This window comes from Hemitrygon akajei, chromosome 1, assembly GCF_048418815.1.
Source record: "Hemitrygon akajei chromosome 1, sHemAka1.3, whole genome shotgun sequence".
NCBI lineage: Eukaryota > Metazoa > Chordata > Chondrichthyes > Myliobatiformes > Dasyatidae > Hemitrygon > Hemitrygon akajei.
The window spans coordinates 96578429-96590577 of NC_133124.1; the positions used below are offsets into that span (position 1 = coordinate 96578429).

General features: G+C 36.5%; 1 protein-coding gene across 4 annotated transcripts in view; it reads left to right on the top strand.

Annotated features, from left to right (window-relative positions):
* Window positions 1-12149, top strand: part of col22a1 (collagen, type XXII, alpha 1) — a 272437-nt gene that overhangs the window by 162214 nt on the left and 98074 nt on the right. For all 4 annotated transcript variants that reach the window (XM_073048247.1, XM_073048265.1, XM_073048274.1 and 1 more), the window contains 3 exons: window positions 2520-2564; window positions 3550-3588; window positions 6616-6645. In XM_073048247.1, the coding sequence (XP_072904348.1) occupies window positions 2520-2564; window positions 3550-3588; window positions 6616-6645 (114 nt within the window). The remainder of the gene's footprint in view (window positions 1-2519; window positions 2565-3549; window positions 3589-6615; window positions 6646-12149) is intronic.

The window sequence follows — 12149 nt, forward strand, 5'->3', positions numbered from 1 at the left end:
TTCATGTTCCAATTGCAAGGCAGAGACCTTTTTGGGTGGAGGGATAGAAAAGGTCATCTTAAATTGGTATTTCTAGTTAAGGATCAAATCACAAGCTATTGGAAGCTTGCTAGCACTGCATAATATTTATAGCTGGCTGTCCATCACTTATATAAATGAGTAAAGAAAGGCCAACAACAGTGGCGATACACAGGTCTCGGAAAATTAAGGACGTTGCTGGTTTTGTGCCAGGGCTTTAGTTTTCTACCTGAAACTATTGATAATATTTTAAAGTTGTTGATTTTCACACAATAGAGCAAATGGAACTGATTAGCTATGATTACAGGATAATTAATCAAATGATAGGCAATGTCTTAAAACAAAGTAAGTCAACATTGTTTCACCTGTGCTTGATATTTGAGAATGATTCAAAATGAATAGATCAAATCTGTCAGAATGTCAGATTTTTTTTTTACCTGGCTAATGGCAGCTGAATTTTTAGATAGACTGACTTTTAAAAAGAGAGGTGTTACTTAACTTTAGTAGTTGCCACTTTCTATTCACTATAAATGGTTGTCAGTATTTTCCAAGTTACTTGCTGAACAAAAATTAATCAAAAGAGATAAAGAAGTCAACATTTTTTTAATGCAAGCTCATTCTTCTATTTCTACCTCGCACTGAACAGTTATATTCAGGCAAATTCAATGCGATTGGACTGGGGAAGCTGAAACAATGTTCCCACCATCAGTTATTATTTAATCAGGCCACCCTTTCTCCATTTTATACAGTATTTATTTGAACAGTTAGGACAAGACAGAATTTGGTTATGGGTTCCCTGTGATTAAATGGACTAAAGACTTTCGATCTGATGAAATGAGTACTTTTTGTCACCTGCATTTTAACTGTCACCAAAAACAGTTTGCTCATTATTATGATGTACTGACGGAAATTGTACTATTGGCTCCCTGTCCACTAATAACTTGATTTTAAGATTCTCATTCTCATAGTTAAATCCCTCCATAATCATGCACACATGAAATTTCTCATTACCACTTACTACTTTTATCACATGTTCTTTAGACTCTACCTTATTTTTTCTATAGATTTTTGTTTTGCTCTGTGCCTTCATTGGTCACTTTTCAGCTACCTATGCCCTAAACTCTGTAATTTTATCTTCAGACCTGTCCACCTCTAAACCTCAGAGCTGCTGCCTATCACTTGGAGCAAGACTTAGAAAATTAAGAAATTATAGCAGGAAAAGTAATTGTTTCCTTTATGCCTGCTTCAGTTTTAAAAATATTATAGTTGATCTTTAATTGTAGTGCCACTTCCTATGTTAATCCTGCATTGATTCTGTTAATATGTAAAAATCTTTCAATAAATCTTTAGATATACTCAGTGATTGAGAGTCCACAGCCCTGCATGCAGAATTCCTAAGATTCACACCCTCTGAGTGTTGAAATTTCTTCTCTTCTCTGTCCTTAATGGTCAACATCTTATTTTGAGACCATGAGCCTTCATCTAAGACACATCAATAAGTGGAAACATCATCCCCAATATACTTTTTTTTAAAACTCCAAACTATTTTTATATATTTCAATGAGATCAGGTATCATTTGTTTAACGTCCAGACTGCATGGGCACAGTCTGCTTAATCTCTACTTGTACAACAAAAGCACCATTCCTGAAATCACACCTGTACATGTGGTCTCACCATGGCCTTTCATCACTGGAATGTCTCTGCTATTCTACTCAATTCCTTTTGCAATAAAATCCAGTCTACTATTTGCCTTTGAATTTGCTTGCTATACCTACACATTGGCCTTCAGTGACTCATGTACAAGGATGTCAGGCTCTTCTGAGCTCCAACACCTTTTAATCACCACCATATGAAAAATACTCCAAGTTTCTAGCAGATTGAGTTACTTTTTATATTTTTTCACTTTATCCTCCATCTGCCATGTCTTTGCTTATTCACTTAACCTGTTTATATCCCCTTGAAGCTCTCTGTGTTGCCCTCATGGTGAACATTGCCACTTAGCTCGGTGTGCTAAGTGAGATGTATCATTCTTGATCTTCACAGACATATCATTAACGTACATAAGACATGAATAAATAGGCTTCCAAAATCAATCCGTTAGTTTACGCTGTCAAGATAGATAGGACTTTTTTTATTTCTACTGACTATTTTCTGTCCTTTAATCAATCCTCAATCCATACCATAAATACCATGTTCTCTTTAGCTTTCAATATATGTATATGTAATTCTTCAGTTCACCTATTGAAGACCTTCTGTAAACCCAAATATACCACATCAATTGATCCCTTCATATTGATTCTGCTGGTTACAAACTGTAACAGGTCTGATAAGCAAGATTTCCCTTTCATAAATCCAGCTCGGCTCAGCCAGTCCCAATTACCTACCCTCAGCTCTTCTTCGTTTCACCTCCAAATTCTGAATGAAAACATCATGGAATGTCTCATCAGTTAACACTTGTATATAAAATGAAATTGTAATTTTATTTTGTTCTTATTCTCAGGGTGCAACCGGTTTTCCAGGACTTTCTGGGGACAAAGGAGAAAAAGTAAGTTTTGAAGGAAAAGATTGACAAAAGAAGATTAAAATCATATATAGCGTAGAGCATGTTATTGGTGTCTGGAGAAACTGCTATAGAATTAATCAACCAATCCTACTGTATATGACAAAAAGAGGCCTGCCTGGTTAACTAGTTGCTGCAGTACTGTGGGGGGAGAAGTTCTTCAATTGTGTTAACTGATGTATACAAGCACCTTTGAAACAAGATGCTGTACATGGTGTTAAATTAAGGGCATTAGTGCATGCAATAATCATGCCTACCAGATGTATGCAAAGCAGCAGTTCATAATGTCAATCATTCTTCAGGGTTATGACCCAAAGCATTGGCAATTCCTCACCCGCTACAGATACTGCTAGACCTGTTGAGTTTCTCCAGCAGATTGTTTGTTGTTCCAGATTCCAACATCTGCAGTCTTTTGTGTTTCTAGCCTGCGATGCTGGTTTGTTGCTGCTGTATAGGAACCTGGTCAGACCCCACTTGGAGTACAGTACTGTACTCAATTCTGTCGCCTCACTACAGAAAGGACGTGGAAACCATAGAAAGGGTGCAGAGGAGATTTACAAGGATATTAACACGAGGAAATCTGCAGATGCTGGAAATTCAAGCAACACATGCCCCTTAAAATCTTTACTATCCATGAACCTGCTCAAATGCCTTGAGGGTTGTTCCTGTCCCTGCCTCAACCATTTCCGCTGGCATCCCGTTCCATACAAGCATTCCCACCTTTGTGAAGAAGTTGCCTCTTAGGTTCCTTTAAATCTTCTAACTTCAAAGCTTTACCCTCTGGCTCTTAACCCTGTTGACTCCCTAACCCTGAGACAAAGACTGCGTGCACCTCATGGTTTTAAAGACCTCTGTAAAATCACTCTTTGTTTTCTAACATTCCAAGGAAAATGTCCTAGCCTGTGCAACTTCTCAACATTATGAAGTTCAATTTTCAGCAACGTAATTTGTTTCCTGCATTGTTTTATAGGGAGAAGCTGGACCTCCAGGCCTACCTGGGAGTGTGGTGGTAAGTGTTCAAACAGTATTGGGCAATTGTGATGAGGATGAAATGATCTGTTAAATAAATCAAGGAGTAGGGCATTCAGGATTCCAACATTCCAGGCTTCCTCCTCTTCCTATCAGATCCCCTAATTGGGACCAGGTAATTGTGTTGTTTCCGTTGTCTTTGTTTACCATGCAGATACAACATCATTTGTGATTTGTTGTCCATTCTTGAAGGTAAGTTTACAAATCAGTGCATATAAATATCTCTCTGGTGTAAGTGGGAATTCAAATAATTGCTCAGTACTTTGCATCTATTTTAAATATATGAAGTTACTCTTTTTATGCTGATCTTTCAGCTGATAAATATACAATAAAAATCTAAAACAATTTTAGAGGCACTGAGAGAAAATGTTCTATTACTTCTCAAGTGATTTTGTGGGATGAATAAAGGTCCACATTTAAAACCTGATCTGAGCAGCTGGCCTTTGGGGTTGGGAATCCAAATATACAATGTTTATGGCCCCAACCTCTAAACATTGTAGATACAGGTTATCAGTTAACGCTGTTTAACAAGGTAATAGCACTGAACACTTAAATTGAAGTTTCTTTGGTGGTAAGTCAGCAGTGATGGATATTAATTCTTCATAGAGGCTGTGCTGTCCTCATTCAGATACCGAGTGACAGGAAGGTCAAAGACTGGGTAAGGTAAAGGAGTAATTCACACATTATCCACAGGTATCTGCAGTTGCAGCCTAATCCAGAGCTGCAACTAAAGCTTCCTAATCAAGAGCTCTCAACACCACAGCAATAGAACACAAACATTAAAGCACAGTACAAGTACTTTATCCTACAACATTATGCAGACCTTTGATTAATCTATCTCTTCCCTCCTACATTGCCCAGTACTCTCCATTTTTCTTACATCCTAAAACCTCTCCAAGTCTTTTGAATGTCCCTAACGCATCTGCCTCTACCACCACCCCTTGTGGTGCATTCTAGGCATGTACCACTCTCGGTGTAAGAAATCTGCCTCTGACATTTTCCCTAAACTTTCCCCCACTCACCTGAAAAGAATACCCTCTGGTATTAGAGATTTCCAGCATGGGGAAAAAGGCACTGGCTATCCACTCTATCTATTCTCATCATGTTATACACCTCCAAGTTCCATCACACCCTATTTCACTCCAAAGAAGAAAGCCCCAGATCACTCAACCTTTTCTCTTAAGACATGCATTGGGATCTAGCAACCTTCCTGGTAAATCTCCTCTGCACCCTCTCTAAAGCTTCCACATCCTTTCTATAATGAGGTGACCAGCAGTGAACACAATACTCCAAGTAAGGAGTACTTGCTCAGAGTGATTACTCAGAGGAAAAGGTGTATATTAACAATTGATGATTTATGTGGAAGTACATGCATTTATTTAGAATATGGTACACAGAAAACAGACCATCAACTCCCAAACTCTTCCTTTAACCTTTCTTTTCACTAAACATCAGGCCACTGTCTCTGTGCTGCTCATGACATTCAGACAGTTGACAACATATAACAACTTTTCTTCAGAAGTGTTGCTTTGTCAGAAATTTTTTTCTTTACGATATACTGCTTAAAGCTGAACACAAATGTAATTTCAGACTACTTTTATCATGTAGAACTTTGGTGAAACAAGAAATTAACTTTTATTAAATATAATGTTTATTTACAAAATAGGCTGATAATTTGCAATGGTTCAACAAAGCAAAAATATTTTGTTGATTATTTTCATTTGTGCCCAGTGTCTGAGGCTTCATGCTTAAGTGGCCAACAGTAATCAGTCAGCATTGATGGATCTCAGTTGCCCTAAAACTGTTTCTCCATGACCGCAATGTCCTGCTGAAACCTTTCACCTTGCTCATCACTGACTGCACCAAAATTTGCAGGGAAGAAGTTTAAATGGGAATGCAAAAAATGAATCTTTAGTGACACATTCCACTTCATGATTTTGTATGCTTAAATCATGTTGTTAACCAACTGCACTTAGTCTGTTGCCCTGCAGTTGCCAAGAAAATGTTCAACAACATCCTTGAATATCTTCCATGCAATTTTCTCTGGTCCTGCTAGAGGTTCTTCAAGTTTCCTGTCATTGGTGACCTGTTTGATTCATGAACTAACAAAGTGCCTTCCTTAAATCTTTGCATCGGCTACTCTGACATGAATTATTAATTGAAATAACAAGTATAGGTGATTTTTTTAAAAAATGGTGTGTGATAGGAAAACTTCATGGTGATTTTCATGACCAGCAGCCCAAAATCCATAAGATGCACCCAAAAGTATTCAGGAAGCAAAGTCTTTGTTGTCCAGTGTAACTGTCACTTTCCCTTGCGTTCTCACGTTTACATGGCCCATCTGTTTGTTTCACTTCCTTGACATTTCACTCCCCAAGTCAGGAAAAAGCTAACACCCAATACCCATTAAAAGTTCACAAATTCCCACAATTATAGCAACTGATACTTTCTCTCACCTTGAAAGGTTCCATTCCATTTTCTTAGTTTTTCTTTCCCCTTACACTGTAACCTATCCATGATTCTATGACTAGGTTGTCTATAACTATATTCTGAACACTTTCAGGCCAGTGTAACAGTTTGTTATTCTGTTAGATTGTAAGAAATACTTTCCTGTCCTCCGGTATTGAAATCAGATGGGAGGGAGCAGAGGAAAGAAATTTCAAAGCAAAACTTGTGATTAAAATTGACCTACAGTATGTTTCCAATCAATACTGTGCAAAAAGGTCTGATGTGATTGTGTATACTAACTCCAATCAGCCTCTAAGTTGATGAACGTTGCAAAATATTAACACCACATTTAAGCACTTCCGTTCCGGTGCTTAATTATATTGGAATTGCTTGAACATTTTAATGATTTAAGAGATGCATAAAATGTAATCCAACCACCAGCACAGTTTGGTAAAGTCAAACTCAACAACTTTAGAGAAACCTGTATTTTATATTTCAATCAGATGTTCTTGCTTCACAGTTTTACCTTGTTGATTAACCATTCCATGTTTTCTTTCAGGGGGATCTTGGTTATTTAAAAGGAGAACGAGTAAGTGTAATGCTTTCATACAAGTTGCCGCAAGGAGCTATGACCTTGACTTTACATTCTAATTTTATTCACGGTGGTTGTGCATTACTGACTGGTAACTCAAACTTTCAGTGAAATTGTTTACAGGTGTAGCACTGTGTTGATGGGACTTTGTTCTAACTTTTACGCAGTCTCCATATCAGAAACAAAAAAAAAAGGCAAAACGTAGTGCTGCTGCCACACAGCTACAGTAGTCCAGGTTCAAATCTGACTTTGGCTGTTGTTGATGTGGAGTTAGCTCAATATTCCCGTGACCATGTGGGTTTCCTCTGCGAGCACCAGTTTCCTCCCACAACCCAAAGACATGTTATTCCTCTCAGTGTCGGTGGGTGGAAGGAGAATAAAGCAAGAGTTGATGGGTATGTGAACGAGAAAGATTACAGGAAAATAAGTGGGGGAATGGGACTGAAAGGATGCTTTGAGAGCTGGCAGAGATTCATTGGGCTGAATGGTCTTTGGTGTCATGAAGATGTATAAGAAATGTATGTTTAAAAAGATTTATGCCAAACATGGGCAAATGGGTCCAGCTTAGGTAAGCATCTTGGTTGGCTTGGACAAGTTGTGCTGAAGAGCCTCACTCTGTGGGCAGAGGGGAAACAGAAATTTTAACAAAGTCACTGACAGTCAGAAAGAGATCCCTGGAGAGTGGTGTGGAATGGAAGGGCCAAGGAGTGCGTACAAAGTACATTCCCAGAGAGATGGAGTGGTAAAGAAGGTTTGTGGCATGCTGGCCTTCTTCAGTGAGGGGACTGAGTATAAGAGTTGCAGTTGTATGAGACAGAAAACCTGAAGCACAATACAGGCCCTTCAGCCCACAAAGCTGTGCCCAACATGTCCCTACCTTTGAACTACCTAGGCTTTACCCATAGCCCTCTATTTTTCTAAGCTCCATGTAGCCATCTAGGAGTCTCTTAAAAAAAACCTATTGTTTCAGCCTCCACTGCCACCACCGGCAGCCCATTCCACACACGCAGCACTCTCTGCATAAAAAAACTTACCCTGACATCTCCTCTGTACCTACTTCCAAGCACCTTAAAATTATGCCCTCTCATGCTAGCCATTTCTACCCTGGAGAAAAGCCTCTGACTTATCCACACAATCAATGCCTCTCATTATTGTGTACACCTCTATCAGGTCACCTCTCATCCTCCGTCGCTCCAAGGAGAAAAGGCTGAGTTCACTCAACGTATTCTCATAAGGCATGCTCCCAATCCAGGCAACATCCTTGTAAATTTCCTTTGCACCCTTTCTATGGCTTCCACATCTTTCCTGTAGTGAAGCAACCAGAATTGAGCACGGTTCTCCAAGTGGGGTCTGACCAGGGTCCTATATAGCTGCAACATTACCTCTCGGCTCCTAAACTCAATCCCACGATTGATGAAGACCAATGCACTGTATGCCTTCTTCATTCATTTTCAATTTTTTTTAATTGATTTTTCAACAGAGAAAAAATACAAATCAGAGGAGAAGCTTTAACAAACGCGTAATACAAAAAACGTAGAATCAACAAAAAAATACTGTCAAGGTCAATTAAGTGTAGTGTTAAGCTGTTATAAATAGTATATAAACAAGAAACCACAACTCCTCTTGACAAATCATAAAGAGAAAAAAAAGATTGGAAATTTTTAGGGGAAAAAAACCGCTAAACTAACCTAAAAACAACAAAAAAGAAAGACTGGGCAGTCCATTTGAGGATAAAATTAGAAAAAAAGAAGAAAGAAAACATCCCTCCAGTCACCTTCGAACCTTCGAGGATAAGGAAAAATTTTCCTTGAAAAAAATTTTAAAAGAGAGAAAAAAAATTAAATCATATGGAAATATTGAATAAAGGGTCACCAGACTTGCTCAAAACTAAAAGATGTGTCAAACGTCTGGCTTCTAATTTTCTCCAAACTTAAACAGGTCATAATGGAGGAGAGACAGTTATAAACGGTAGGTGGATTAGAATCTTTCCAGTATAACAAGATAGCTCTCCTAGCCAGCAAAGCTGAAAAGGCTGTCACATGTTGAGCAGAAGCAGGAACTCTTCCTATTTCCTCTGGAATAAACCCAATGATTGCCGTAAGTGAATTGGGTTGTAACTCCACACCTATAACTTTGGATAATATTCGAAACACATCCCTCCAACAATTATTTAATTTTCCACAGGACCAAAGCATATGAGTTAAAGTATCCACCTCAGGTGTCACAGGTGGGGCTTATATAAGAAAAAAAATGCGCTAATTTATCTTTTGACACATGGGCCCTGTGTACTATCTTAAACTGAATTAGGGAGTGACATGCACAGATAGATGAATTATTAACTAGATACAAATTTTACTCCATTGATCATCTGAAAGTGAATGTTGAAGTTCTATTTCCCAGGCACGTTTAACCTTATCATTCGGTGTCATACGTGCATTCATTAACTGTTTATAAATAATAGCTATTAATCATTTTTGAAATGGTTTAAGCTGAAAAATAGCATAAACCAAATTTGGTGAATAAGCCAATGGATAGTTCGGTAAAAAAATCACATAAAAAATTCCTAACTTGTAAATATCTAAAAAAAAATGTTTACTAGATATATCTTACTTATCCATTAACTGTGAAAAAGACATTAAACAATCCTCTGAAAACAAATCTAAAGAAGTTTTTATTCCCTTAGTTTTCCATATTAAAAAAGCTTTATCCAGAGTTGGTTTTAAAAAAAGTTAGAATAGATATTACTAAAGAGTACTAAGTTATTTAATTCAAAAAATCTATGAAACTGAAACCAAATTTTTAAAGTATGTTTAACAACAGGACTAAGACCTTGTCCACCTATCCTGGAGAATGAAAAAGGAAGAGGAGATCCCAGTAAAGAAGCTAAAGAAAACTCCCTTACCGAATTCTCCTCCAAATGTGACCATGAAGGGCAATCCTGGTTATCTATACCATGAATCCAGAAGGTCTTATAACGAATATTAATTGCCCAATAATAAAATCTAAAGTTTGGTAGCACCAGTCCTCCATCTTTTTTTGATTTTTGCAATAAAAATGTATTCACTCTGGAGCTTTTATTATTCCAAATGTATGACAGGATCATAGAATCTATTTTATCAAAAAATATTTTCGGAACAAAAGATGGAACTGTTTGAAATGTATATAAAAATTTTGGTAAAATAACCATTTTTATAGCAATTATTCGACCAATTAATAACATCAACACAGGCGACCATTTAGAAAGCGCTTGATGAGTATATTCAATTAGAGAGGAAAAATTATACTTATATAGGTCTTTAAAATTTTTAGTAATTTTATTACCAAGGTAAGTAAAATAGTTTTTAGCAATATTAAAAGGTATTTGATCATAATAATCAGAATAATTATTAATAGAAAATAGTTCACTTTTATGTAAGTTGAGTTTATATCCAAAGAAAATACTAAATTTCGTAAATATAGATAACATAAAAAGAATAGATTTCTAAGTGTCTGAAATGTAAACTAATAAATCATCTGCATATAACAGAACCTTATGCAATTTATCCCCTCTCTTAATACCCCGCACAGAATTAGAATCCCTAAGAGTGATAGCAAGTGGTTCTAAAACCAAATTAAATAATAAAGGACTGAGAGGACAACCCTGATGGATTCCTCTATATAATCTAAAATAAGGAGACTTTTGATTATTAGTTATAATCGCAGCCACAAGGGCTTGATAAATCAGTATAATCCAGGAAATAAATCCCGGACCAAAATTAAACCTCTTCAAAACCTGAAACAGATAAGGCCACTCCACCCTATCAAAAGCTTTCTCTGCATCCTGAGACACAATACATTCAGATTCTTTAACTGAGGAGGAATAAATGATATTTAACAGTCTTCAAATGTTAAAATGTGAGTACCTATTTTTAGTAAATCCAGTTTGATCATTTGAGATAACAGTAAGCAAAATATTCTCAAGTCTATTGGCTACAAGCTTAGAGAGAATTTTAAAATCTACATTCAGTAAAGAGATAGGCCTATAGGATGCATATTCCGATAAATCTTTTCCTTTCTTAGGAATCAATGAAATTAATGCCTCATAAAAAGCTTTTGGAAAATTCCCAGAAGGTATCGAATCAGTAAAAATTTGATGAAGATGTGGTATAAGCATTTCATGGAAAGTCTTGTAAAATTCCACCGTATAACCATCTGGTCCCGGAGCTTTCCCTAATTGCATAGAGGATATAGCTTTAGCTATCTCCTCTTGTTTAATAGGTGCATCTAATATATCATCATCTTGAGTTGAGATTTTGGGTATATTTAATTTTTGCAAAAATCTATTCATAATAATACTATTGTCAGAGAATTCAGATTTATAAAGGTTAGAGTAGAAATCCATAAATATCTTATTAATTTCATAAGGATCTAAGGTTTCAGTTCTATCTGCTCTATGAATTTTTAAAATCTGTCTTCTAACTATACCAGCCTTTAACTGACCAGCCAAAAGTTTACCTGACTTATCTCCATGTATATAAAATAGACTTTTAGATTTAAGAATTTGCTGTTTGATAGGAAAGGTCAGAAGCAAATCATATTGTAATTGAAGTTCGACCCTTTCTTTATATAGATCTTCAGTAGGTTTAACTGAATATGCTTTATCTATCTCTCTAATTTTATTCGTAAGCACTGACAGTTCTGCTTTAGTTTTCTTTCTTAAAGCTGCTGAGTATGAAATTATCTGTCCCCTAAGAAAAGATTTCATCGTGTCCCATATAACCAAATTTGACATTCCTTCAGTTGTATTAAATTCAAAAAATATAGAAATTTGCTCTTTAATAAAACTAACAAAAGCTGGATCTTGTAACAATACGGGATTCAATCTCCACTGTGACATTTTCAGAAAGCTATCAGAAAGCTTCAGGGTTAATTTCAAAGGCACGTGATCCGACAACGCAATGATGTCATACACACACTCAACAACGGAGTGAAACAAACATGTGTCTAGAAAAAAGTAATCAATTCTAGAGTATTTATGATGAATGTGTGGAAAAAAAAAAGAAAAATCTTTGTTATTAGGGTGTTTATATCTCCAGATATCGACCAGGCAATATTCTAGTAGAAAAGAATTAATACAAGCCGCCGCTTTATTAGGAAGCAACGGATTGGTTGATGACCTGTCAATCGCTGGGTTCAGACAACAATTAAAGTCACCACCCATGATCAACTTATATTTATTCAAATTTGGTAGCTCAGAACAAAGCTTCTTAAAAAATTCAGGACTATCTACATTAGGTGCGTATATACACACCAAAGCTACATTTTGATCGCATAGTAAACCAGTAATAATTAAGTATCTTCCAATCGAATCAGTAATAGTATTAAAATGTACAAAAGGGATTTTGGAGTTAACAAAAATAGATACCCCTCTAACTTTATTAGATGATAAGGAATGAAATAAAGGGCCCTTCCAAAATTTGAAAAAATGGTCCTCATCCTGTATGCCTTCTTAACCACAGAGT